The 27996-nt window shown below is 32.6% G+C and overlaps 1 protein-coding gene across 1 annotated transcript; it reads right to left on the bottom strand.

Annotated features, from left to right (window-relative positions):
• Nucleotides 1-3: 3 nt before the first annotated feature.
• On the bottom strand, nucleotides 4-27974 carry LOC132731329 (neogenin-like). Its single transcript, XM_060717494.1, has 19 exons — nucleotides 27819-27974; nucleotides 27118-27269; nucleotides 22730-22850; nucleotides 19856-19990; nucleotides 19313-19450; nucleotides 18161-18351; nucleotides 17274-17367; nucleotides 16279-16548; nucleotides 15479-15721; nucleotides 13823-14128; nucleotides 12437-12532; nucleotides 11903-12022; nucleotides 10912-11025; nucleotides 9909-10107; nucleotides 5119-5247; nucleotides 4455-4521; nucleotides 3712-3754; nucleotides 2757-2949; nucleotides 4-2115 (listed from the first exon to the last, which is right to left on the bottom strand). Exons 1-19 carry the CDS (start codon nucleotides 27952-27954, stop codon nucleotides 1308-1310), a joined length of 3555 nt encoding a protein of 1184 aa, XP_060573477.1. The 5' UTR covers nucleotides 27955-27974; the 3' UTR covers nucleotides 4-1307.
• Nucleotides 27975-27996: the final 22 nt, after the last annotated feature.

The raw sequence follows: 27996 nt of genomic DNA on the forward strand, positions 1-27996 counted from the left end.
GAATATACTTTAAGATTGTATTGGTCAATAATTTATATAAACAATTTTGAGAATGAATACAACTTGTAATCTCAGAGGACTGAATAATTTATTTTCTCACTAACCAGAAAGAAAAATTGGTAAATGTTACTAAAAATAGCGGTGTTGGAAAATCTTATCTCATGCACATGGGCCTATCTCACATTCAACATGCAGCACTTCTAAAAACGTATTCCTACACATATGCGATTCACTCCTATTCTAACAAAAATGAAATGTCAAAAGAAATAAAAAATATGAGAGCTAATCTATTAAATTGTCCACGGAATCAAAATAGATTGATATAAACTTTCACACTGCAATGGGTCCTTCTCTACCTAGGTCCGTCCTTTTCAATATTGATCTGTTACTAGAAATAGCACACTTTAAAATATCGGAAAATTCTTCGTAAAATCGGATATTATGAGACTGCCTTGAAAAACATTCATGTTTTTTGTTATGATAATGATGCTTCTTGATGATGAATCTCATTTTGATATATTATATTGAATATTTGGCCAAAATAACTGAATACGTAGAAAAATCTTTGCAAACTAACAATTTTTGTCAACCATTGAAGTATGGACTGAATTCCCCATAAACACTTATATTATGACACTTTCCGACTTTAATATTGATGTGTTTTATCATGATAACCTTGCTCTTTGATGAGGGATGTCATATGAATTTATTTTCATTAAATTTTTCACACATAAACTTGGTCAGTAGAATTTTTTGCGGACGTACATATATAGTTACGCCTAAGCCTCGCCCCGCTTTTCAAAACTAGGTAAAAGTGATCTAAGATTTTAAAAAAAGATTGAAGATAATTAATAGTAATGATTAGATCATTGACTGATTTAGTAGTATTTATCACCATATTTAGTAACAGCTATTTTTCCATATTTTGACCTCATTTCAGAGGATTGTAAATACTGTTTGCAATGTGTGAATTACTTTCATTTTTCACTTCACAAGATTTTACTATTACTAGCAAATAAATTTAAATGAAAATAAACATGAAACTGCAGGCATGCTGCTTTAAATGAAGTTGTCTTTCATATAGGGTTTGCTTTGTGTAATATGAACAGCCTTCTACACATGTGAATTATTATCTAACATTCATGCATTTTATCTAGGCTGTAAAATGTTAGCTCACTATATTTTATAATTTTTCATGATAAAATTCCTAAACCTAATAAAGAACTGTACCAAATTTTAAGCCGGGAATGTCCGCTATACAAATTCAGGAAAGTAAATATTAAGTATACTTAATAGTATATATTTAACTAATATAGTTCTGCAGATGAAATTTCTTGTTTTATCTCGGCGTCAGTCAGAAAATTGTCATCTAATACATTCTTTGGTTTTGGTTTCACGATAAAGTTGTCTCTGCACTGATTATCTCCCTTTAATGTATCTAAATGACACTTATCTCCATTTGTTCCTTTCTGTATTTTACTAACGTGATCGAGCTCAATTTGAGCTTTAGTTTTCACATCAGATTCACATGTATGTCCATTTTTATGACTGTTACACACACGTCCATTTAGGACGTTACTCAATGTATCGTTCTGATCATCAGGTTTAACCCTATCTGTGGTATCTTTTCTATTCACAACACTATTCTTACCAATATTTTTGTTTATAGTATTATTTTCTTTAAGCATATTTTCTGACAATATTTTCAAGTTATTTCCCTTTTGATTGTCCATCTTTGCAGATGGCTTAAGAAGATCAAGGGAAAGAACTCTAATTGGTGGTTTTGGTTGGTAAGAGTCATTCCCCTTTGATTGGACTTCTGGGGAAGCTGACCTTGTTTCCCGTTCTTTTTTAGTAATTTTTGAGTTTGCTAATTTATCACAAAATTTATCAATATTGGTATCTTTCACTGCTACTGTTGATTCAGATTTCGTTGAGTCATCATTTTTCTCAGGGGAGAGAACTATGAGAGGACGTTTTTGAGAGCCAGATTTATCTGCCCTTTTTATATGTTGTTTTGAAGTTGAGGCATGGAGATCACCACTGTGTATACTTGTGTAGATATGCTCTGATGATTGATCAGGACCTTTATCTGAGTTAGTTCCATTCATGGCACTGAAAATAAAAAGTTTAACATCTTAATTCAAAGATATAAAATCTTGAATTCTATATTAAACTATGACTTTTATAGAATTCTGTATCATTAATTACCAAAGTGGCAAAGTGTGATGAGTTGCAATATCAAAAGGTTGTATTTATCTAACAAGTTTTGGCAAAAAATGTCACAATTAAATCCTTTTTCTTTCTTTCCTACTTTCCTACTTCACACATGAAACAACTTAACTTTTTGAAAAGGGAAACAACTCTTACATATAATAATGGTAAAGTTTGTCATTATTAACTCCCTTCTGTCTATGTTGGAATTTTAATTATACAGTGTAAACTGCAATGTGACCCTCTGTAGAGCAATAACATAATTATATACCACTAGAGTATCAATTCTTCCCAATTAAAAAAAAAAAATAACCTCACTAGAGAAACACCTGTTAGGAAAAGCCAAACAAAATTTTTTAAAGACAGTTTCCAAGCTCAAACTCATGTCTGGTCCTGTTTTGAATTTAGAACTTCCTTGTTTATAATGAGTTCAGTAATAAAATTTAATAATTAATGAAAACTGTCAACAGTAAAGAGGTTGGTCTGACTGTATGTGCATGGCATTGACAAGTTGCTAACATATAGTAAGTATATGAAATTACCTGTATAAACTATTTGTATCTGCTTCAATCTCCTTGGAAACAGTCTGTCTGTTGACAGTGGTGGGACTTGTTTCAGCCTCACTTCCACTGTGACTGTTACCATCATCAAGCCTGGACACGGCTTTTACCAGACTTATATCACAGTCAGGCAGTTGAATCTCACTTTGAACACACACAGTGTCTTCTGTATTTTCTGTAAGAAATCAGTGTGCTTAGATAAATTTAATCATGTGATTCAATTGAGAAAAACAAACAACCTTAACAATGAGATAAGAATATGAACATTGTCTAGTAAGTAAGTAAGTTACGACTTTATTTAATGAGGCAAACACATTCGATTTCTCAAACTTCCATGTGGGCCTTAGAACATACATAACAATTTTATACATTAAACATTTTTAACAGCATATATATACAGTACATCATATAACATAATGACAATAAGTAGAAGTAAGTCTCCAGAAAATAATGATGTTTTTCTGCTGAAACCTTGCAAAGGACAGTGGACTTATTCTGTCAACATGGCATTGACTATGGCACAATACTTGGAAATTTTACATGTACTTTTATTCATTATTGAGTATATTCACTTGAAACTTATTTCTTTAAGTTCATAATTGTAAGTCATTGTTAAAGACCGTTAACTCTTGTTGTGATTTTGATTGAATTATTCTCCTTTGTTAACTTAAAAAAAAAATTAAGGTGTGGTCTTTCTTCTTAAAATACACTACCACTACTATATTTCAGTTCAATGAAGGTTCATCGGAGTATTTATAGATAAGGTATGGGCCTTAGTCATGTCATTGTGTCTTCTTTTCAAAATAAATTTCAAATTTTACCTCAAGAAAATCCGAAATAAATGAAACCTTTAAGTTTCCATGGCGGGAATAATCCAACATTTCTATGAATCATCAAGATTTTTCTATGTTTGAAAAAAGTGTTAAGACAGACTTACCATTATAAAGTTGGTCTCGACTTGAGGTGTGTGATAAAGGAATCTGCAAATACATAGAAATATAAATTAATCTCCCAAGATAGCAAAGACAAAATTTTGAGTACATATTTTCAGAAATATGTAAATGAATGTACAATAAAATAACAATTTGAGCCGCGTCATGATAAAACCAACATAGTGCGTTTGCGACCAGCATGGATGCAGACCAGCCTGCGCATCCGGGCAGTCTGATCAGGATCCATGCTGTTCGCCTACAAACCCTATTACAAATAGAGAAACTGAAAGCGAACAGCATGGATCCTGATCAGACTGCACGGATGCGCAGGCTGGTCTGGATCCATGCTGGTCGCAAATGCACTATATTGACGCGGCTCATTTGACAAGTCACATGGTCTCAGTTATGGAGGCTCCCAGAATGGCGATCATTATATGGACTGTAGTGAACTAAACAATTATCTACATTACGGTGTATGTATACATGTCTGTGAACATTTTGACAATTTTGTTTGGTAGTAAACAAGACAGGGATTGTTAATAAATAGCGGTAGAATATTTTTTTCCAGACAATATTTTATTCTGTTTATGTACAATACTCCATGTTTAATTGAATTACACAAATACTCCATTCACAACTATTTCAATAAACAACCATATTGTTATTAAAACAACATTATTTTACTGTTTTAATTTTTTTTATAAAATATTTCACCAGAAATAGGTATATACACTATACGACCACTTGCCTGTCTTTCATGTTCAGGATACAAAGGGCTTTTTGACACAAGAAGTACATCACTACACAAGTCTGACCTGAAATATAAACAGTTCAACAGTTTAAATGCTATACCAGAAACTTCTTTATTTTAGGAGCTGGATGGAGGGATGGGGTTGGGTTGTGTTTTACATCGCACCAAAACAGTATATGTCATATGGTAACTTTCCAGCTTTACTGGCAGAGGGAGACCTTAGGTGCTCTTCCTTGCATTATTTCACGAACAAGCACTGTAATAGTAAAATCACTGACTTTCTGTATTGCTAGTTGGATAGCTTCCTTACAAGAAAGAGTTCAACGCTCCTGTCCGTCTTTGAACCCACAGTCGTAAGGGGCAATTGGTTTGAAGTCAACAATATTAACCAGATACTAGTTAAACCCTTACCATACTCAATAAGTAACATACTCTCATCCTTCACTTTGGAACTCTACACTGTCATTATAAGTGAGGGATTATAAATCTACACCAGCCATCAGTGTAGAGCAGTTATATATTTAGCATAATAAATTTAGTGGTTGAAAATAATAGTGACAGAAAAATGCAATTCCTTATGCTTTAAATATACATGTATATCATAAAAATTTTGATATAACTACTTTGTGTAACTGCACAAATTAATTTAATTTTGTATTACCCAAGATATTCTACACTCCCTGCACGTTTTCCTTTAGATCCCATTGTACTTTGAAAACTCTCGTCAAAACTGTAGAAACTATGACCACTCTTTCTTTTTGAACTATACTTGTCATCAGTGTACAATGTTCTGCAATAAGACAAAAAAAACAAGAACATGAAATTACAAACTCGTAGTACAGGTGTGAAATATTTCAAACAATTTATTTAAGCTGAACATGGCTGAATTATAAATGACACGACAACAGTGATTAGAGGCAAGTGTTTCCATATTTCTATTTGTTATTTGTTATTAGTAAAATTTTAACCAGAAAATCTTCAACAAACCCCTAAAGCTTGGGGCTACCCACAGATTATAAAATAAGCAATGATGTGCATTCTATAGTAAGAAAATCTACACAGATTTCTAATAACGAAGAATTTTCCTCATTGGTGGTAGGTCTATTATGTAACTAAAGTGAATTTAATATGGATATAGTATGCTTGTATTCTATGTTACAAAGTCTAAAAAAATTGGAATTTATCAAAAAATCGTATTCAAAAAGTTCAAATTCAGTCTATATAATGAACTTGTTCAGCGGCCACTGCTTGAGAACTTTGACATATCTTGATATTTAAGGAAAACCTGCTAGTAGAGGATATTAAATGAGTGTAGATTTATTGAACAAGTTGAATAAATCATATTATTATCTAAACAAGTTCAGTAAATTTAGTATTGAGTCTAAATGAATATAATATTCTATTTATCACATATCTGTATCTAAAATAAGAATGGTTAATAGTTAAAAGGAGTCAGTTTTTGTTGAAACGGTTGTATTTGTAATGCTAACATTAGTACACATTAACACTATATGAGCCGCGTCACGACAAAACCAACATAATGGGTTTGCGACCAGCATGGATCCAGACCAGCCTGCGCATCCGAGCAGTCTGATCAGGATCCATGCTGTTCACTATAAGTTTCATTACTTGTAGTAGGGTTGGTAAACGAACAGCATGGATCCTGATCAGACTGCGCGGATGTGCAGGCTGGTCTGGATCCATGCTGGTCACAAACCCATTATGTTGGTTTTGTCATGGCACGGCTCATATGTTTTTATTAAATGGGTTTATTACACTCCTGCACCATGGTCTATGTGATAAAAAAAGTTATTCATTTTCAGATCACAAAAAATGCAATTTTTATACATGCTACTAATCTGTATTCTACAGCTAATAACTAACAAATCCCATTTCCATGCGAAGGCAAAAGCTACTTATAACAATAACCTTGACCTTTTCGCTTATTTGTAATACAAACCATCTAAAAATCAAAATTCAAAAACTGGTTAAAGGATATAACTTTCACCAAGTAGGTAAACACTTCAACTGTATTGAAAACTGTAAAGCAGCACACCTCCGGAAGAAAATTCAAAACTTCTTTAAAAAATAATAATTTGTTTAGAGTACATGTAAAAGAATTACAAATATACACAAAATCTTGCAATACTTTGCAGGTTAGATACAAAATCACTATTTCATCACAATGTTTCTTCTATTTTCACTAAAGTTAATTAGAGTTAAGGCTTTGTATGTCTATTTTTGATACTGTAGAAACTACTTCTTTATATTATAAAGTAAAAAAAAAAGCTTAAAAAACTCCATGTATTAGGAGGTGTGTTGCTTTAAAATAAAATGAGCAAAGCTCAAAAATAACACTGTGAAATTATTTCATTTTTGATTTGTAAGAATGTTTTAAAAGTAAATTTTTTGAAATGTTTATAAGACAAGATTCCTGAAATGCCAAAATGAAAACCAGCGACAAAATTAGTCTTATAGCTGATGTAATACAAAATGACAATTTGGTTAACAATACATTAACCCCTGCTGAATTTCTTAAATGGACTTGTCCAGATTTTGGAAATGCCTATTATATTTTTGGGTATATCAAGATAAAAACTTTAAGATAAGTCAGCCAACAGTATAGAGCCTGGTCAGAGTGTACATGCTGGACTGGCTCTATACTGGTCACAAAGGCTAAACAGTTTTGTTTCAGGGCAAGGTGTTAAATAATTTCACAGCTGTTAAAAATTTTCATTATATAATGCTAGCTAAATTACTACTAAATAACAAAAATAATAACACACTCTCCAATTTCCCTTAATAATGCATTTAAAACAGTAAAGGTGCCTTAAAATGTGTATCACAAATTTTAGCAATATGCTACAAGCCAAAAGAGTTTCAGCTATAGGGACAATATATATATTTATATAGATTTTATATCATTTTATCTGTAGGAATGAAATTATTACAAATTTTTGTAGATCTAAAGGACCAATTGATCATCAAATTTTGAGAGAAATTTTTTTGACAACACAGAAGACATGAAACCTTAGTCTTACAGTCTGACTACACACACTATACAGACTGTTTGCTTCTCAATGTTACATTATACTGAAATTCTTTCAACTCCATAGTTAAAGTTACATGCCCAATACAAAGTCAAAACAAAGTTCAAGGACGGGTTTAATTTAGCTGGAATACAAATTCAGGGGTCACAAGTTTTATCACCAAATACTCTGAACTATAATAACAAAGTAACAAAGCTACTAGAAAAGATTTCTTAAATGTAGGTTTAATGTAATGATTCTTAACACCTTGCAGATTGAAAAACTAGTCATTATTATTTTCAAGATTAGTCCTGCAATCATGATTTTTTAGATTCCTTTACGCAGCATCTATTAACATAATAAAACCTTTAACATTATTTCAAAAAAACATTTTTTAATACTTTCATCCCTGTGATGTGAAATAATGCAGGTTCAAGTAACACATACTGTATGTGTGGAAATATTCGCAGGCTTCAAATTTTCGCCGTCTTTGCGGTGACATTCGATCCGTGAATTCATGTTCAGCGCGAATATTTCTACACCAATAACTTCTTAATAGTCGTATTTTCGCGCATCTATAGAACAATGTATATCAGTGTGTTCACGGCTGCCTTAAGTCTGGTATCCGTGGCGCTTTCAAAGAGTGATTTTACTGTTGTATAAACTGTACATGTAACATTTAGCTCTGTATATAAATCAGTTTGCTAGTGTATTATTGTTTGACTGATATGATTATCAGATTCTTGTATGAGTATATACATGTTTGAACAATACCATTGCAACACGCTATTTATTTCATAGTCTGAGTCATAAACGTCTTGACATCTGATCAGATTATATTTTGTTTTTCTAAACAAACAATACAAACAACACAAACATTAACAAATTTAACTGATGAAAACATGGTAAACAAAAAACATAATTATTCAGTCAACATTTTAACAAAATCGGTGAAAAGATTATGGACTCATTCAGTGCTGTTTAAAACATGCACATTGACTGACAATCTTTTGTTTGCCATAATCTGTCTGCTTGACAAATTGAATGTCTTTGTTCTGTACAATAGCTTATTGTTTGACACCAGGTGTTGAAAATAACTGTGAAGTCCCACAATGATTACAGTAAAAAGTATGTAAAATGAAAGAGGGCTGCTTGCGAAAACCATTGCCTAATCGTGTAAGAGTAATTTCCCTTATTTATTAACCTGATGGGTTTATACGAATTAATGTTTTTCGGCAGTCACCTCCGCGAATTCAAAATAACGCGAATATTTGTATATACCCCCAAAATGGACCTTTCCGCAAAAATTTGCTTCCGCGATTTTAAATACACATACATCTATTTTGGCATTTTGCCAGCCTATATTTCATGTTCTGTTATTTCCAAGTTTTGCTTACATGTTCGTGGTTAGTTACAACTTGCGTTAGCCCTAAAACATCACAAATGCCATGCTAAACCATGGTGTTATTATCTATTATTATGCTATACATCTTTGATTTATTGATAACTCATGATAAAGCACCTTTTGTTTCAATACCGGCTTTTAAAAATTTGTTTTATAACCTGGTAGACACTGGCTCATTACTTATGACACCTAGATATTTCTTTTAGAAGTGGGTTATTTCATCATGCATACTGTAAAAAAATTAAGAGAAATATTGGCGAATCAATTTTTATAATAAATTGTGTACATACAGGTATACCATTTGAGCCGTGTCATGGCAAAACCAACATAGTGCATTTGCGACCAGCATGGATCCGCGCAGTCTGATCAGGATCCATGCTGTTTGCTATCGGTTTCTCTACTTGTTATAGAGTTGGTAAGCGAACAGCATGGATCCTGATGCGCAGGCTGGTTTGGATCAATGCTGGTCGCAAACGCACTATTTTGGATTTGTCGTGACGCTGCTCATTTATATATAAGAATGTCTGCAAGTAATCTGTTACCAAACTTTTATGATAAATCAATATGGAAATAATACATGTACTATTGTTATGTGAATTTAAAAGGATAAAAATAGCTAAACAACTACATGCATTGTGTATTATATGTTAGTATTCTACAATGAAAGCGAGTTAGTCAACTATGCATAAATTAAGAGCAAACAAATATCTAAAAAAAGCTGCTGCAAATTTAATCTGGTTTTAAAGTTACGACCTTGTTGCAAGCTTAAACAAGTGGAGATGCCCCTCTATGCCTTATTTCGGAAGCAAGCAGGCATCCGAGTAGAACCATAGATCTTCCATAATTATGCTAGCTGGTTCGTTTCCTCTAATAAACGGGTTCAAAGTCACGGTGGGATTTGAACCCAGCACAATGATGGGCATGTGATTAGAAGTCAGCGACCTTAACCACTTGGCCACCTAAGCCCCCATGCCATCAAAATTATAAAGCATAAATTCTAAGTTTGTTAAAACTTACTTTGGATTCTCCATGTAGAACTGATCTAGAGACAATGTGTGGTTAAGTAACGAGAGAGTTTTTGTTTTCCTCTGTGCTCGTACACGAGTGACGATACAAACAATAATGATGACTAGGATAATTCCACCCACACAGCCTGCCACAATCGCAATAAGTTTATCTCTACCAAATGTATCAATCCCTGAATGTGCTCCAGGATCTGTGAATATAATAATCTTTTATTATTTATGAGTTTGTTTTTAAAAATAAAAGTATAAATTAATCAAATACCATGTCTTTAAGGAAAAATGCCAACATGTACTTCAGCATAAAATATAATAATAAACCTTTTAAATTAATTTTGAAAAAGTTTAAATTCTTAAAAGCTTTTCCCCCTTGAATTGTTAAATTTCTCATGCATTTAACTTGAAACTGTTTATCATTAGCAAAATTTTAAAAATCAAATAACTGACAATTTGTTTAATACATCAAACAGCTATGCAAACTGTCCTGTATCTATCATACTTACATAGGCTATTTAGTATTGACACCATTGCTCTTAAAATCAGTTTTAACGAAGAATTAGGATTCTTAAGTGTAAATATGGACGGTAACGTAGCCTATAAGTCTTATCAATGAAGGAACAAATGCAAAATACATCAACCTTACAAGACGCACAATTCTTTCATGACCTCATCGGATAATTTCCTTTCAAGAAAGGATTGATTCTACTTGCTAAGATTTAGATCACTCACCAAATTATATCAACTATGCATTTGTATATCAAGCGCTATAAAAGTACTCTTCCTAAGCAGCTCATAGAGTTCAAACTCAGACAGGGGCATAATCACGAAAACTTTTACAGCTTTTTATTCAATTTTTATCAATTAATTAAATTATTTCTTACATCATTACACAAATATTGATTTTATGACTGGATATATGGAGTCATACAGGGATATAACTTTTTTTTTCAACATTAAATATGGTTATTTCCCTTTGTATATCACATTATATTAATTACCTAGATATGTAGCTTGTGTGTTGTCAAGGGTGACGGTGACAGTATCACTGGAGATATTGAGTTGGATGTTCCTCGCCCATATTGACAGTTTATAAACTGCTGCTTCAGTCAAATCTAAAACAAAAATAAAATAAAGTTGATCTTAATTCACATGGATTTAAACTGTTTAATTTAGTACAGAAAACAGTTAACTGGATTGATAAACAACAGCCCACATGTGGTGTTAATGCTTGTCTGTTAAAGGCAACCTATTTTGACAAAAATTCTAAGTTGAAAAAGGGGCATAACTCTAAAAAATATAGCTTTCAGAATCATTTCCCTTGTCTAACAACTGCACTTTGTCATGATAAGCAAGTATTTTATGTTTCATGTTAATAACTTATACTATATTTGAATTATGGGCTACATTAAAGATTTTGCATGATGACAACAACAACAACAACGATGACTCAGACATAGCTCGATTTCTTCTTCAAAACAGACAAGCCAAAAATTACTAAAAGTCATTTACTAGACTAGTCAAAGCCAACTTCCACACCAAATCTCACAACTGTAGGCTAGAGCTTTCCTAACTATTTGTCAGACAAGTTTTTTGTGGTCAAGGTAACAATTTGACCAAATAACTCAAATATTAGATGAGGTACCATATAAGTGGATATTTCTGTTAGCAAATTTAAAATACTAGACATTTCATGTGAGAAAATATAAGTGAATCATGCAAGGGTAGAATTTATGAAAGGTTGGTTAATATTTATGCTAGAGAAAAATTTATTGAGTTTCGCCAATTCACGAAAATTTGCCAATATTTTTTGCCACACTTATACAGTAGTAGTCATAATAAACCTCCAAATCAAATCTTGGGACAATTGGCCTCAGTATTTTTTAGTTGGACAACATCTGGTCTACAGAAATACCAACAGACAACATCAGAAGCAACACCCTTTAAAGTGTGGAATAAATATTATGATTATATATTCAACATGTAAATTACCATCAATTTTAATTTGTAGTGTTTCGTTATGAAGAACTGTTCCCACTCTGTGAATCACCTCGGTAACAACACCGTCACCGGTTTTCTGCCGGAATATCTTGTACTCATACACTACATCAGCTGCAACATACATGATCAGATTTTATTTTTCTATTTAGGTGACTTATAGGTTCAATAGGCGGGGTGTTCATCTTTGTATATTTTTGTTTATGTATGTACATTGTATTTGTAACACATGTCACTATAATAAAGAATTTACTAACTTACTTATTTAACATACAAAAATAATTGATGCTTATTACATGTTTAATCAGCCTACTAAAATGGTATAATAGACATTATTTGTTTTGAAGTTATTTTTGTGTTAACATCGCCATCTTTTTAGTTGCCTCATTTGTTATTATCGTCTATTTTTTTAAGAAGAAGACAAAACGGGAAAAACTAAAGTGTCTGTTTTTATTAAACTGATTATATATATGGTTGTATATCACACATTTTTAAATAAAAATGACAGTTATAAATTATTATACAAACCTATAGGAGCATTAAGAATCTTTGATCTCTTCCAAACAGCCACAAATTCTTCAGGTCCAATTTCAAGTACCAGAACATTTTCTGGTGCTGATGGTGCTGCAATAAATATGATATCATGAAACATACCAGTTTTTGTTTTGTTGTACGCATTTTTCTCCCCAGAATCATTCTTCAGCACTGAACAAATCATCATTGTTTTAACTAGTGATCCTGAATTCTAAATTTAATGACCTAACAAGGTAATTATATCACTATTTCCCTTTAATCCTAAAAAAAATTGTCAAAATGTTTATCTCCCTTATTTTAAAAGCTGCTTTTCTTCTTGAGGATGTTTTTGGGAGTTTACATATAGACATATAGGCAAAATTAAAACTGTTCAATAGAATTTCTTTAAACTTGGCATGTTGTTAGAATATGATAGCAGAAACATTTTAATCAAAAAACATTGGGGTCACCTTTCTTGTTTTTGAGTTATCTGCCCCTGAATAAGCATTTTCTACTCATTTGAGGTCATTAAAAGGGCAGATAACTTAAACATACGTAAATGAATTCTTGTTTTTAATTCTGGATAATGTTGTTGAATATAATATATAATTACATGCAATTCCTTATTTCGTTTCTGTTATTTTCTTTCAATGAAAATAAAGGTACTTTAAATTCATAAATAATAGGCCACTTTTTAAGAAAAAATGCACAGGTTAAGAGAAGAAATGGGGAAAAAAACTTTCCACTCAAAATTTGCTCTTGAAATTTTGCACATTGACTAAGGTATGCTTCATGAAAATAAAAAAAAAATATTGTTTAGCTTCATTGTAAATTATCTGCCCTTGAATTTAATGAAAATGCCAATTCAAGGGCAGGTAACTCGAAAATGAGAATGGTGACCACAAATATTTTTCTGTTTAAAATGTTTCTTTCTGTTATCATATTCTAATAACATGCCAAGTTTAAAAAAATTGTATTGAATAAGTTTTTATTTTGCCTATATGTCTATTTGAAAACTATGAAAACGTCTTTAATGCAGTAACCTCATTTCCCTACTAAAACATCTTTATTTTGTTAATTGTTATCAATACTTGGTATTTATAAACTTTCATGTGAACATCTTCTATAATTGTTTGTGGAATTTAACCTGGAATTGTCTGAATCCACAAAGGGATGTAATTCAGTGATAATTCATGCCAATGCCGGAGTTATAGGTATTGAACAGTAACCTATACTTATGGTCAGCAAGCAATGTGTGAAGTTTCATGTTAATATCTTCAATGCTTAATGAGATATTTATTTGCCTGCAAACTTTATCCCAGTGAAGACTGTGCTCTATATCTAAGGTTAGCTCTACCATACTTCTTATAGTCAAACTATAAATGATGATAAATAGTTTACCTGTAGACTTTATCACCACACTAGAAGACTGGTCACTATATTCCCCTAGTCCTAGTAAATTACTGGCTGCTACCCTGAACGTATAACCTCTGTTAGCCTCTAACCCTGTGACCTCCAGTGATCTTTGACTCAACAGGTCATGACCTTCAACTTGAACAGGTTGCCAGGTGACATCATTCTCAGATTTCTTCTGTATTGAGTAACTAGTTAAAGGGAGATTACCAAGATTATCTGGAACTTTCCATGACAGAGTTACTGGTCCTGAACTGGTTTGTGATATAACAGGGACGTTCATTTTTGAAGGCACTGAAAAAACACAAATCCTTAACAGTCACACACAACCACATCACTGAAGAAGTAACCATAACAAATTGTTATTTGGCCATATACAGTAAACTCCAACTGTATCGATATCGCTTATAATGATATATCGGTTATATCGATACGTTTGTCTTGGTCCCTGCCAACTTCCATTATAACCTAACGGAAGCATCCTCGCATATATCGATATCGCATGTATCGATATTTCGGATATATCGATGTGGATTTTCAACCCCAACGCACATATATTACCTCTTAAAACGATAATTTGCTAATTTATCAGTTGGGTGAAAAAACTTGACAAACGTATGACACGTGAGAAAAGATCTATTCTATTGTTTGTTGATAATTGCCCGGCCCATCCGAAAATCGAGGGATTAAAAGCTGTAAAACTGTTGTTTTTCCCACCTAACACTACATCTAAGTTACAGCCCTGTGAGCAAGGGATTATCTTTTCATTCAAAAGGCATTACAGGTCACGTGTCCTTGACCATATTATTTCATGTCTAGACAAACATATCGATAAATAGATTAACATTCTAAAAGCCATACAATGGTTTTATGCGGCATGGGAAGATGTAACACATGTTGAACGATGCAGTGCATCGTCAGTAAGCTACACACCGTACAGAAATTCGGTTGTAACGATATTTGGATATATCGATATAGTTTTGTATGTCCCCTGAATATCGTTATAAGCGGAGTTTACTGTACATGTATTGTGTATTTCATACATCAAGTGTGCCTGAAATAATGCTCGGAATGGCACCCGAGGTCTTCCTACACCAGTAAAGCTGGAACGTCGCAATATGACCTGTACTGTGTTGATGTGATGTAAAAACCCAAAACAAACAGACAAACATACATCAAGTAAACATTTCATACATTACAAGTAAACATGCTACATGTGCGATAATAGAGTCATAAACAAAATCAATCATAAGGCAATCTGTTTATTTTATTTTTCATTTTTGTTGTTCTTTTTGTAACATTCATACATTGTAGTCTAATGAAAACTCCCCAGCTTTACTGGTGGGCGGTAAACTCAGTTCATCATATCATGTACAAGAAGACCCAGAATAGAACCACTAACCTACCATAATGTTACAGATGAATAGTTTCCTTACATGCAAAAATCAAAAATCCCTGGTGGGGTTTGAATCCATAGCAGTGACAAGGAGACAGAGTGATTTGAAATGTCAGCAAATTGAACCAGTTGGTCATGAGAGCCTATAACATAAGCTAGTTTGTAATTTAAAGGTAGTGTCATACAATAATTCATTCTCATGTGCCATTTTAACATTTGTCAGTAACTTTAATTTATATATTTTGTACCTTGTATTATTCTAAATAACTGTCCATGAACATTTCCTGCTACACATTTATACTCTGTTTTCAGAAACTCTATTTCTATCAGCATTCTATTATGTTTCACTGTATGACCTTGAAGTGCGGAGGTCACAGTTTGACCTTGGTTACTGAAGGTCACATCTGGTTCTGGGTTTCCCTCTACAGTGCATTCCAGGGTGATTAATGAACCATCCTGGGAACCAGTAAATGACTTTATTCTTGGCATACCTAGAAATATATATACATGTATGTAATAACTTTGATATAAGGAAAACATTCTGTCTGACATATCTTGTTTAATTAATTTTTTAAGAGTAATACAATACATATATAAAAACAGCATTTTTTTAAATAAGATAAGACTTGTTTAAAACAAAATAAATTTCTGTTATCTTATAAAAATTCCATTCATAACATATATCAGGAATATAATTATAAAGACATAAAAGTTTAGTAACCTAATGACAAATATATTGTTCAAACTGTTCATTTCTTCTTTTTTCTGTCTTTATATAAAAAGGGGACAGACAAGGGGCTGTGCAGTAAACAATTATTATGCATACTGATAGAAAAGACTGAATCTAAATTAGTTACATACCTTAAACTGTTTTGTAAAGGGTATATAATAGATTTTTTGTAAAGGTCAAGGTAATACCTTCAAATTATTTGTAAATGGGCCAAGGTTATGCCATCACATTTTTGTAAAGAGTTAGGTCATACCTTCAAATATTTTTAAGGGGCTAAGGTCATTCCATTAATGTTTTGTAAAGTGGTCAAGGTTTTACCTTCAACAATTATCTCTATTAAAGCAGAGTCACATCCCAGGGTATTGCAGTATTTACAAGTCCAGCTGCCAACATCTTCTCCACTCATTGAAGTTATCATCAGTATATTGCCTAGCATTTTGTAGGCGGGGCCAGTGTTAATCACAGTACCAGATGGGCTGATCCATTGTAAAGATGGGGCTGGGTCACCAATTGACTGACAGGTTAGAGTTACTTGTGACTGTAAAGTTGCCGATTGTGGACTGTTAGTTGACAAAATTTTTGGAGGTACTGAAATAATCAAGAAAGGAAGCATATAGATAAAATACAGATAATTTTTAATGTTTCTAATGGTTTGAAGAAAAAGCAAGGCCTGTCTCTCGCTAACTCTCTCAAAGGCAAAATCTCAGCTCCAGACTGAGATATTTCTCATCTTAGAACCTTAGATTGACATTGTTCTCCTCTTGGCTTTCACTAAAATTCCCTGAGACAAATCCCAACTTAAGATATGAGTTTTTTCTCAGATATATTGTTTGTTTGTTTATTTATTTCATTTTACGCCTTTTCCCAACAGTATTTCAGTCATATAGGTGGGTAGTTTCCTAACCATCGTTCCTGGAGAGTTACACCAAGGATCTTATATATTGAGACAGGGGTTTGGCTGTCTCAGATTAAGTCTCAGTGTAGCTAGATGATAATCTTAGATGTATATTTCCTTTATGTTAGTTTATTGTAACAGATAAACATACACTATCCTTGTTTGTGAATAAAAAGAGAGAAAAAATAAACAGTTTTGTTTTGCGGTACGGTCATGTGCTCTACTGTATGACAGCATCATAATTATCATGATGTAACAATGTTTATGATGAAATTTAAATTTATTGAATTTTGATTCATTTTTTTAAATACTGTGTGCAAAAAAGGTTATTAGACACAAAGAAAGTGATGAAATATATGACAAATATTCAATAACTACAATCATTGTCTACTGCTATAATAATAACAAGGTAAATTACCTTGTACGTCAACAAACACTTCTCGTGAAATGGCCCCGGCTGTATTTTTCACCAGACATGTATACCAACCTTCATCTGTACTCTCATCTACGGACTGAAATAATCACAAGTATGCTATTCTAAATCACAGATAGTCAAACTAGAACAAGACAACAGGTTTTTTTTAAAATTCAAAATGTAGAATAATTCAATAAAACATTCCATGCATGAGTTATGGGTTTTGGTAAGTGACTCTGAGGACAATAAAGTGATGTACAGAATTTCAGGATAACATCTACAGTGGTCAATGAACAATGAGGTTGTATGCAAAACCTATAGCCTGAGTTATGAAATCTCAACACTGACATTTCCTTTAATATTTTTCCAACAGAAGATCTAAAGCTTATACATGTATAAACAAGCACTAAGCTGAAGCGGGGTAACATACGCTCGATGGAAAATTTAAAAGATATCATGAGCAAAAAATAAGCCTTCAGAATAGACAGCAAATTTATTGTTGTAAATAGCACAAACTATGATTTTTTTGCCAATTGTGAAAGACAGAATACTATTTTTGAGGTAATAGCATATTAGCAATAGAAGATAACTGAAATTACTTGTTTACATATAAAAGTGCATAACTTTGTCCATACAAAATTGATTGCAAGAAAACTTGACCTATGTTGTCTTCACATTGGATCCAGACTAAAAGTCTTGTTTGAAATACTTACAGTAACCAAACATGTTTTGTAGTGATTTTTCTATAATGAAATTCTTTAAAACATATTCCTGCTGTATTTCTTAAATTGGTTTTCTTAAGGGCCATTGTATTTGCATGACACTAGAACAAATAGTTAAAAGAATCCATGAATTAAATTTTTTTTATATATTTTTAATTTCTTACAAACCTTTATCTGTAATAGCCCACTATCAGTAACAGTAACTCTTTCATCGTTCCTCAGCTGACTTAGCTCCCCTTCTCTACCTTTATACCACATCACAGATGGCATTTCTAAAGCCTCACCTCGACACAGTAAACTCAAAGTTGCTGACTGTCTCACAACTGTGTCACTCGGTACTACACTAAACTCTGGTATATCTGTAAATTAAAAATTTGATGTACATATATGATAAAATTTACTAATATTACCCCTAGAACATTGTGATCAAAAATCAAAACACAAAAATACAAAGAAAAGCTCTCTGCCTTTTTTTTTTTTGGTTGGGTTATTTTTTTTGGTTGGGCTATGTCGCACCAATACAGAAAAGGTCATTTGGCAATTCCTAGCTTTTCCAGTGGAAGAAGACCTCAGGTGCTTCTAAGGTGCATTATTTCAGGCACAAATGGGCACCTGAGTAGAACGACTGACATTCCGTAACCTAGATGGATAGCTTTCTCACATGAAAGAATCCTTGGTGGGAATTGATCCCACAGTTACTGTAGTAAGGGACTTGAGTCAAGGACCTTAACCACTTGGCCATGAACATCCCAAAAAAATAGCTACCAACACCATAGAGCCTGGCCAAATTGCACAGATGTGCAGACTGGCCTGGTCCCAATGGCAAAGGCCAATCACCATTGGTAACAGCAAGTTAATGATTAATATTACACTTTGCTTGAGAAATTTAATTTATTGGAATAGGAAAGTCAAAGTTTCAAAGAAGATTAATTTATCATTTCATTTTCATCTTCAGAAAGCTTGACATAAATACAAGTATACTACCTATGCATTTTTTATCCTGTGTCTTGAAATTATAAATCATTTGCATGATTATCAATATTTTTTTGTTTTTGTGAGAGAAAGGGGTAAAGAGGTAGATTTATGTTCACTGGATATTGAAGGTCATGTACCAATTTATTTCAGCTTGAATGATGGGAGGCAAATCCTTGGTGGCCTTTTGAACTTTGTTTCTTGCACTCGTTGGCACAAAGGTAGAAACACCAGCTTTAAATAAATGTAGCTCGATTGCTTCCTCACATTAAAGATATTGACATCCTTGTCAGGTATTGAACCTAGAGAAGTTACGGACAAAGGTTGTGTAAAATGTAACATTCTTACCGTAAATATTTAACCATGCTGAAACAGATTCCGTGCCCGCTATATTTGTAGCAGTGCATGTGTACTTGCCGTATTGCATAGCCTTTATTTCAGTTATTGTAACTGTTGACTGATCCAAACTAACCACCATATTACCATCTAAAATGTTAAAATATATAAGATATACATACATGTACAATAAACTAATGAAATAATTATAAGAAATATGAAAATACATCATTCTGTTAAATACATGGTAACAATATTTATGCATTCAATAAGAGTTTGTTTTAAGCTATTAATAAAAAGTTAAAATATTCTGCCACCCATCCTGAGTTTTTTGATAACTTAGCATAACATTTTCTTTAATTTGAACCTTCATACACCTTGATGTGACCAGTTTCTTTTCTTTTTTACCAGTGTTCATTTCTCTAGTATTTTTCCTTTTTTTTTTCGGTTTGAAATAAACTGTATAAATAAAACTTGCATTTTTTATTATACATACTTTGATTGTGGAATCATGAGAGTATAGGCATAGCAACTAGTTGGAAAAGATTTTTGTACCTAGGGTAAGTTGCCTATCATCTTTTGTCCATCTTTGAGTTGGTACAGGGTCACCAACTGCCACACATCTTAGTTGTACACTGCTACCAACCTGTACTGTCTGATTACTTGGTACTGTTGTAAAACTAGGTGGTACTGTGTAAAAAAATAAACTCATTAATTTTTTTCTTTGTTTGTAATAACATATGCCTTTAAAAAAACAAAGAATTTTAGAATAATCACCATAATTATTAAAAATCAGCAAAATTTAACAAACCTATTTAAATATTCATTTATTTTCATATGAAAATACACATTTATAAAATAATGCTTTTTCATAAAATACCTCAAATGCCTAAATATTGTGCTGATAAGTTTGAAAATCAAAACAATAAGTTTTCAAGTTTTGACAAGCAAATGAAAAATCTGTATCTTACCAATCACACTTATAAAATGCATCCCATCTAGTAATAACAATGTACCTTCCCTGTGACAGTAATAACAATGTATCTTTTCTTTGACAGAAATAACAATGTCTCTTACCTGTGACAGTAATAGTAATAACAATGTATCCCACCTGTGACAGTAATAACAATGTATCTACCTGTGACAGTAATAACAATGTCTCTACCTGTGACAGTAGTAACAATGTCTCTACCTGTGACAGTAATAACAATGTCTCTACCTGTGACAGTAATAACAATGTATTCCACCTGTGACAGTAATAACAATGTCTCTTACCTGTGACAGTAATAACAATGTCTCTTACCTGTGACAGTAATAACAATGTCTCTTACCTGTGACAGTAATAACAATGTCTCTTACCTGTGACAGTAATAACAATGTCTCTTACCTGTGACAGTAATAACAATGTCTCTTACCTGTGACAGTAATAACAATGTCTCTTACCTGTAAATGTAATAACAATTTATCTTACCTGTGACAGTTATAACAATATATCTTACCTGTGACAATAATAACAATGTCTCTTACCTGTTACTGTAATAACTAGAACTGCCACTATCATGGCGAGAATTCCCCGCATACCACTTTGTCAGAATCAACAGTGGCCATTTAGAGCTCAAGGACAACCTCCCTGCCAAATCTGAGGTTACTAAGCCAGTGCATCGCTAAGTTATGTATTCTACATGATTCAAATGTGAAAATGTCAAAATCAATACACTGCCGACAGGCATTCTTTAGCAATTGAGAAGAAAAGCTTTTTTTTGTCAAGGTCCCTGTGACCTTGACCTTTGATCCAAAGACCTCAAAATCAAAAGGGGTCATCTTCTAATCATGACTAACCTCCATTCCAAATATGAAGACTGTGGGTCAAAGGCATCTTAAGTTATTGGGCAGACAAGCTTTTTATAGTCAAGGCCCCTGTGACCATGACCTTTGACCTGGTGACCTTAAAGTCAATAGGGGTCATCTACTAATCATGACATACCTTCATGACAAATATGAAGACTGTGGGTCAAAGAAATCTTAAGTTATTGGGCGGACAAGCTTTTTAAATTCAAGACACCTGTGACCTTGACCTTTGACCTGGTGACCTCAAAGTCAATAGGGGTCATCTACTAATCATGATTAACTTCCATGCCAAATATGAAGACTGTGGGTCAAAGGAATATTAAGTTTTTGGCGGACAAGCTTTTTGAAGTCAAGGCCCTTGTGACCTTGACCTTTGACCTCAAAGTCAATAGGGATCATCTACTTATCATGACTAACCTCAATGCCAAATATGAAGACTATGAGTCAAAAGAATCTTAAGTTATTGGGCCGACAAGCTTTTTGAAGTCAAGGCCCTTGTGACCTTGACCTTTGACCTGGTGACCTCAAAATCAATAGGGGTCATCTACTTATCATGACTAACCTCCATGTCAAATATGAAGACTGTAGGTCAAAGGAATCTTAAGTTATAGGGCGGACAAGCTTTTTGAAGTCAAGGCCCCTGTGACCTTGACCTTTGACCTGGTGACCTCAAAATCAATAGGGGTCATCTACTTTTCATGACTAACCTCCATGTCAAATATGAAGACTGTAGGTCCAAGGAATCTTAAGTTATTGGGCGGACAAGCTTTTTGAAGTCAAGGCCCCTGTGACCTTGACCTTTGACCTGGTGACCTCAAAATCAATAGGGGTCATCTACTAATCATGACTAACCTCCATGCCAAATATGAAGACTAAAAGTCAAAGGAATCTTAAGTTATTGGGCGGACAAGAAAAAACCGACGGACAGCCGGACGGACGGACGTCCGACGGACGGCGGGACGGACGGACAACCTGATTCCAGTATACCCCCCTTACAACTTTGTTGTGCAGGGGTATAACAATGTGTCTTACCTGTGACAGTAATAACAATGTATCTTACCTGTGACAGTAATAACAATGTCTCTTACCTGTGACATGATAACAATTTATCTTACCTGTGACAGTTATAACAATGTATCCCACCTGTGACAGTAATAACAATGTATTCCACCAGTGACTGTAATAACAATGTATCTTACCTGTGACAGTAATAACAATGTATCCCACCTGTGACAGTAATAACAATGTATTCCACCAGTGACTGTAATAACAATGTATCTTACCTGTGACAGTAATAACAATGTCTCTACCACCTGTGACAGTAACAACAATGTACCTTACCTGTGACAGTAATAACAATGTCTCTCACCTGTGACAGTAATAACAATGTATCTTACCTGTGACAGTAATAACAATGTCTCTTACCTGTGACAGTAATAACAATGTAGTCCACCTTTAGACATAAATAATATTGTATATTACCTGTTACAGTAATAACAATGGCTCTTACCTGTGACAGTAATAACAATGTAGTCCACCTGTGACAGTTATATCTGTGACAGTTATAAGAATGTACCTTACCTGTGACAGTGATAGCTGCCACGGCTTGTGTCACACCTAGATCATTACCGGCTATACATCTGTACACACCTTCATCTTGTTTTGTTACAGAATGTATGACCAAAGTATTGTTCAAATATATCTACCGAAAATAAATAAAAACAAAATACTGTTACAGTATCTTTAGCAAAAGTAATGGTGCAATGTGGGCAATCTCAAGCAATATACAGTTTTCTTGTGGTGGGACGAAAGGCTTAACAGCTAATAGTTATCAACTGTATATTGCAGAAGTGACAAGAGGTACAAATCAATTAAAACCTGATACTTTAAAGATAATTATCTTGATTAATTACTACACAAACTGTGCATAAAGGAGCAGGCTGTGCAAATAAAAGCATAAGTAGTCAGATTTATTAATTTTTCATCTTGTTTTACTGGCATTGTCAATATGTACACAATGTATACAAGATTTCACAGTGTCACACTCATATTTTATGACAATGAACAGATCTATTTTCACTCTAAATGTAAGACAGTGGCATTATGAAGCTTATGTATTATAAATTTTAAGCAGCAGGCTCACAGATTTAATTGTTTTAATTACTAAAGATTTTGTCAAGCATACAAAGTTAGTGAATTAAGATATCCTTATACATTAGGTAAGTCATTGATGATGTCACATGAAACCGAGATAATAAGTACAGTTAACGATGTAATTAGTACAGTTAACAAGGTAATAAGTACAGTTAACAAGGTAATTAGTACAGTTAACAAGGTAATTAGTACAGTTAACGAGGTAATAAGTACAGTTAACAAGGTAATTAGTACAGTTAACAAGGTAATTAGTACAGTTAACAAGGTAATAAGTACAGTTAACAAGGTAATAAGTACAGTTAACAAGGTAATTAGTACTGTTAACGATGTAATTAGTACAGTTAACAAGATAATAAGTACAGTTAACAAGGTAATTAGTACAGTTAACAAGGTAATTAGTACTGTTAACAAGGTAATTAGTACTGTTAACAAAGGTAATTAGTACAGTTAACAAGGTAATAAGTACAGTTAACAAGGTAATTAGTACAGTTAACAAGGTAATTAGTACAGTTAACAAGGTAATTAGTACAGTTAACAAGGTAATTAGTACAGTTAACGATGTAATTAGTACAGTTAACAAGGTAATTAGTACAGTTAACAAGGTAATTAGTACAGTTAACAAGGTAATAAGTACAGTTAACAAGGTAATTAGTACAGTTAACAAGGTAATTAGTACAGTTAACGAGGTAATTAGTACAGTTAACGAGGTAATTAGTACAGTTAACGAGGTAATTAGTACTGTTAACAAGGTAATTAGTACTGTTAACGAGGTAATAAGTACAGTTAACAAGGTAATTAGTACAGTTAACAAGGTAATAAGTACAGTTAACAAGGTAATTAGTACAGTTAACAAGGTAATAAGTACAGTTAACAAGGTAATTAGTACAGTTTAACGATGTATTAGTACAGTTAACGATGTAATTAGTACAGTTAACAAGGTAATTAGTACAGTTAACAAGGTAATAAGTACAGTTAACAAGGTAATTAGTACAGTTAACGGTGTAATTAGTACAGTTAACAAGGTAATTAGTACAGTTAACGAGGTAATTAGTACAGTTAACAAGGTAATTAGTACAGTTAACGAGGTAATTAGTACAGTTAACAAGGTAATTAGTACAGTTAACAAGGTAATTAGTACAGTTAACAAGGTAATTAGTACAGTTAACGATGTAATTAGTACAGTTAACGAGGTAATTAGTACAGTTAACGATGTAATTAGTACAGTTACGAGGTAATTAGTACAGTTAACGAGGTAATTAGTACAGTTAACAGGTAATTAGTACAGTTAACAAGGTAATTAGTACAGTTAACAAGGTAATTAGTACAGTTAACAAGGTAATTAGTACAGTTAACAAGGTAATTAGTACAGTTAACAAGGTAATTAGTACAGTTAACAAGGTAATTAGTACAGTTAACAAGGTAATTAGTACAGTTAACAAGGTAATTAGTACAGTTAACGATGTAATTAGTACAGTTAACGAGGTAATTAGTACAGTTAACGAGGTAATTAGTACAGTTAACAAGGTAATAAGTACAGTTAACAAGGTAATAAGTACAGTTAACAAGGTAATTAGTACAGTTAACGGTGTAATTAGTACAGTTAACAAGGTAATTAGTACAGTTAACGAGGTAATTAGTACAGTTAACAAGGTAATTAGTACAGTTAACGAAGGTAATTAGTACAGTTAACAAGGTAATTAGTACAGTTAACGAGGTAATTAGTACTGTTAACAAGGTAATTAAGTACAGTTAACGATGTAATTAGTACAGTTAACAAGGTAATTAAGTACAGTTAACGATGTAATTAGTACAGTTAACAAGGTAATTAGTAAACAGTTAACGATGTAATTAGTACAGTTAACAAGGTAATTAGTACAGTTAACGAGGTAATTAGTACAGTTAACAAGGTAATTAAGTACAGTTAACGAGGTAATTAGTACAGTTAACAAGGTAATAAAGTACAGTTAACAAGGTAATAAGTACAGTTAACCAAGGTAATAAGTACAGTTAACGAGGTAATTAGTACAGTTAACAAGGTAATTAGTACAGTTAACGAGGTAATTAGTAACAGTTAACAAGGTAATAAGTACAGTTAACAAGGTAATAAGTACAGTTAACAAGGTAATAAGTACAGTTAACGAGGTAATAAGTACAGTTAACAAGGTAATTAGTACAGTTAAACAAGGTAAATTAGTACAGTTTAACAAGGTAATTAGTACAGTTAACGAGGTAATTAGTACAGTTAACGAGGTAATAAGTACAGGTTAACAAGGTAATTAGTACAGTTAACAAGGTAATTAGTACAGTTAACAAGGTAATTAGTACAGTTAACAAGGTAATTAGTACAGTTACAAAGGTAATTAGTAACAGTTTAACAAGGTAATAAGTACAAGTTAACAAGGTAATTTAGTACAGGTTAACAAGGTAATTAGTACAGTTAACAAGGTAATTAGTACAGTTAACGATGTAATTAGTACAGTTAACAAGGTAAATTAGTACAGTTAACAAGGTAATTAGTACAGTTAACAAGGTAATTAGTACAGTTAACAAGGTAATTAGTACAGTTAACAAGGTAATTAGTACAGTTAACGATGTAATTAGTACAGTTAACAGGTAATTAAGTACAGTTAACAAGGTAATTAGTACAGTTAACAAGGTAATTAGTACAAGTTAACACAAGGTAATTAGTACAGTTAACAAGGTAATTAGTACTGTTAACAAGGTAATTAAGTAACAGTTAACAAGGTAATTAGTACAGTTAACAAGGTAATAAGTACAGTTAACAAGGTAATTAGTACAGTTAACAAGGTAATAAGTACAGTTAACAAGGTAATTAGTACAGTTAACAAGGTAATAAGTACAGTTAACAAGGTAATTTAGTACTGTTAACAAGGTAATAAGTACAGTTAACAAGGTAATTAGTACTGTTTAACAAGGTTATTAGTACAGTTAACAAGGTTAATTAGTACAGTTAACAAGGTAATAAGTACAGTTAACGAAGGTAATTAGTACAGTTAACAAGGTAATTAGTACGTGTTAACAAGGTAATTAGTACTGTTACAAGGTAATAAGTACAGTTAACAAGGTAATTAGTACAGTTAACAAGGTAATTAGTACAGTTAACAAGGTAATTAGTACTGTTAACAGGTAATAAGTACAGTTAACTCGAGGTAATTAGTACAGTTAACAAGGTAATTAGTACAGTTAACGAGGTAGGTAATTAGTACTGTTAACAAGGTAATAAGTAAGTTAACGAGGTAATTAGTACAGTTAACAAGGTAATAAGTACAGTTAACGATGTAATTAGTACAGTTAACAAGGTAATTACTGTTAACAGGTATGTACAGTTAACAAGGTAATAAAGTACAGTTAACAAGGTAATAAGTACAGTTAAAAGGTAATTAGTACAGTTAACAAGGTAATTAGTAAGTTAACAAGGTAATTAGTACAGTTAACAAGGTAATTAGTACAGTTAACAAAGGTAATTAGTACAGTTTAACAAGGTAATTAGTACAGTTAACAAGGTAATTAGTACAGTTAACAAGGTAATTAGTACAGTTAACAAGGTAATTAGTACAGTTAACAAGGTAATTAGTACAGTTAACAAGGTAATTAGTACAGTTAACAAGGTAATTAGTACAGTTAACAAGGTAATTAGTACAGTTAACAAGGTAATTAGTACAGTTAACAAGGTAATTAGTAAGTAACAAGGTAATTAGTACAGTTAACAAGGTAATTAGTACAGTTAACAAGGTAATTAGTACTGTTAAACAAGGTAATTAGTACAGTTAACAAGGTAATTAGTGTACAAGTACCTGTCTATCAGATGATGATATGATCATACCCTCTCCATCTTTGGACCAGGAATATGTTGGATCTGGTACTCCATTAGCCTGACAATGTAGGAAGACCTTTGACCCGACCTTCACACCTTGACTCAATGGTAGCAAGGTCAGCTCTGGGGCAACTGATATAAGATAAGATGCAATTAAAATAGTGGATTGTAAAATATTTTGCTGTTAATTTTCAATTAAATGCATTTTATCAAATCATTAGAGTCAACATGACTTTATTCCTATTTGTATCTCCTAAATAATGACAACAAATGGGATACTGACACTAGGACTAAGCATAGAAAACTGTCACTTATTAAACAAGAGCACAGCGTTATTTACACTTATCTGTTAAGGGCAATGACTATTAATAACCAATTTTGACAATGATTCACTTTATCATCAAACTAAATAAATACCATTTCATTTACCCGTGATCTTGCCAGCTTTGCAAGCAGTCAAAGTGTTGCTAAACAGTTCATTTAATGTATATATTATAAAAGGAAGAGCACCTTAATAACTGAACACTAAGACTTTGCCTTTTTGAGAAGGAGTACATTGTCCTTGGCTGCATTTGAATTTGCGCAAGTGAGAAATCAGTCATTTGTAAATTCAATAATGTACTTTGTAGGCCTAACATACATGCATAGGCTATTGTAAAAGAAACAGGAGATAATACTCACCATGCACAGAGACGGAGGTTGAAGCCTCTACCATACCAGCAATATTCCTAGCTAGACATGTATATTCCCCTGTATCATCTAATGTTGCTGATGATATATGTAGACTACCATTAGAATACAACACAACTCCAGTCATAGATGTTATAACACTTCCTGTAATAAAATAACTCTTATTAAA

Source organism: Ruditapes philippinarum, unplaced genomic scaffold (genome assembly GCF_026571515.1).
Source record: "Ruditapes philippinarum isolate M1 unplaced genomic scaffold, ASM2657151v2 ctg7226_1_1_1_1, whole genome shotgun sequence".
Lineage (NCBI taxonomy): Eukaryota > Metazoa > Mollusca > Bivalvia > Venerida > Veneridae > Ruditapes > Ruditapes philippinarum.

Bases quoted from the DNA above. Each gene is read 5' to 3' on its own strand.
- LOC132731329 (XM_060717494.1), bottom strand. From the start codon at position 27,954: ATGACTGGAGTTGTGTTGTATTCTAATGGTAGTCTACATATATCATCA. The intron at 16,549-17,273 runs GTAATTTACCTT...TGATTATTTCAG, and splicing joins AGTGTTTGTTGACGTACAAG to TACCTCCAAAAATTTTGTCA. The intron at 12,023-12,436 runs GTTTGTATAATA...TGTATGTTGCAG, and splicing joins GATTCTTAATGCTCCTATAG to CTGATGTAGTGTATGAGTAC.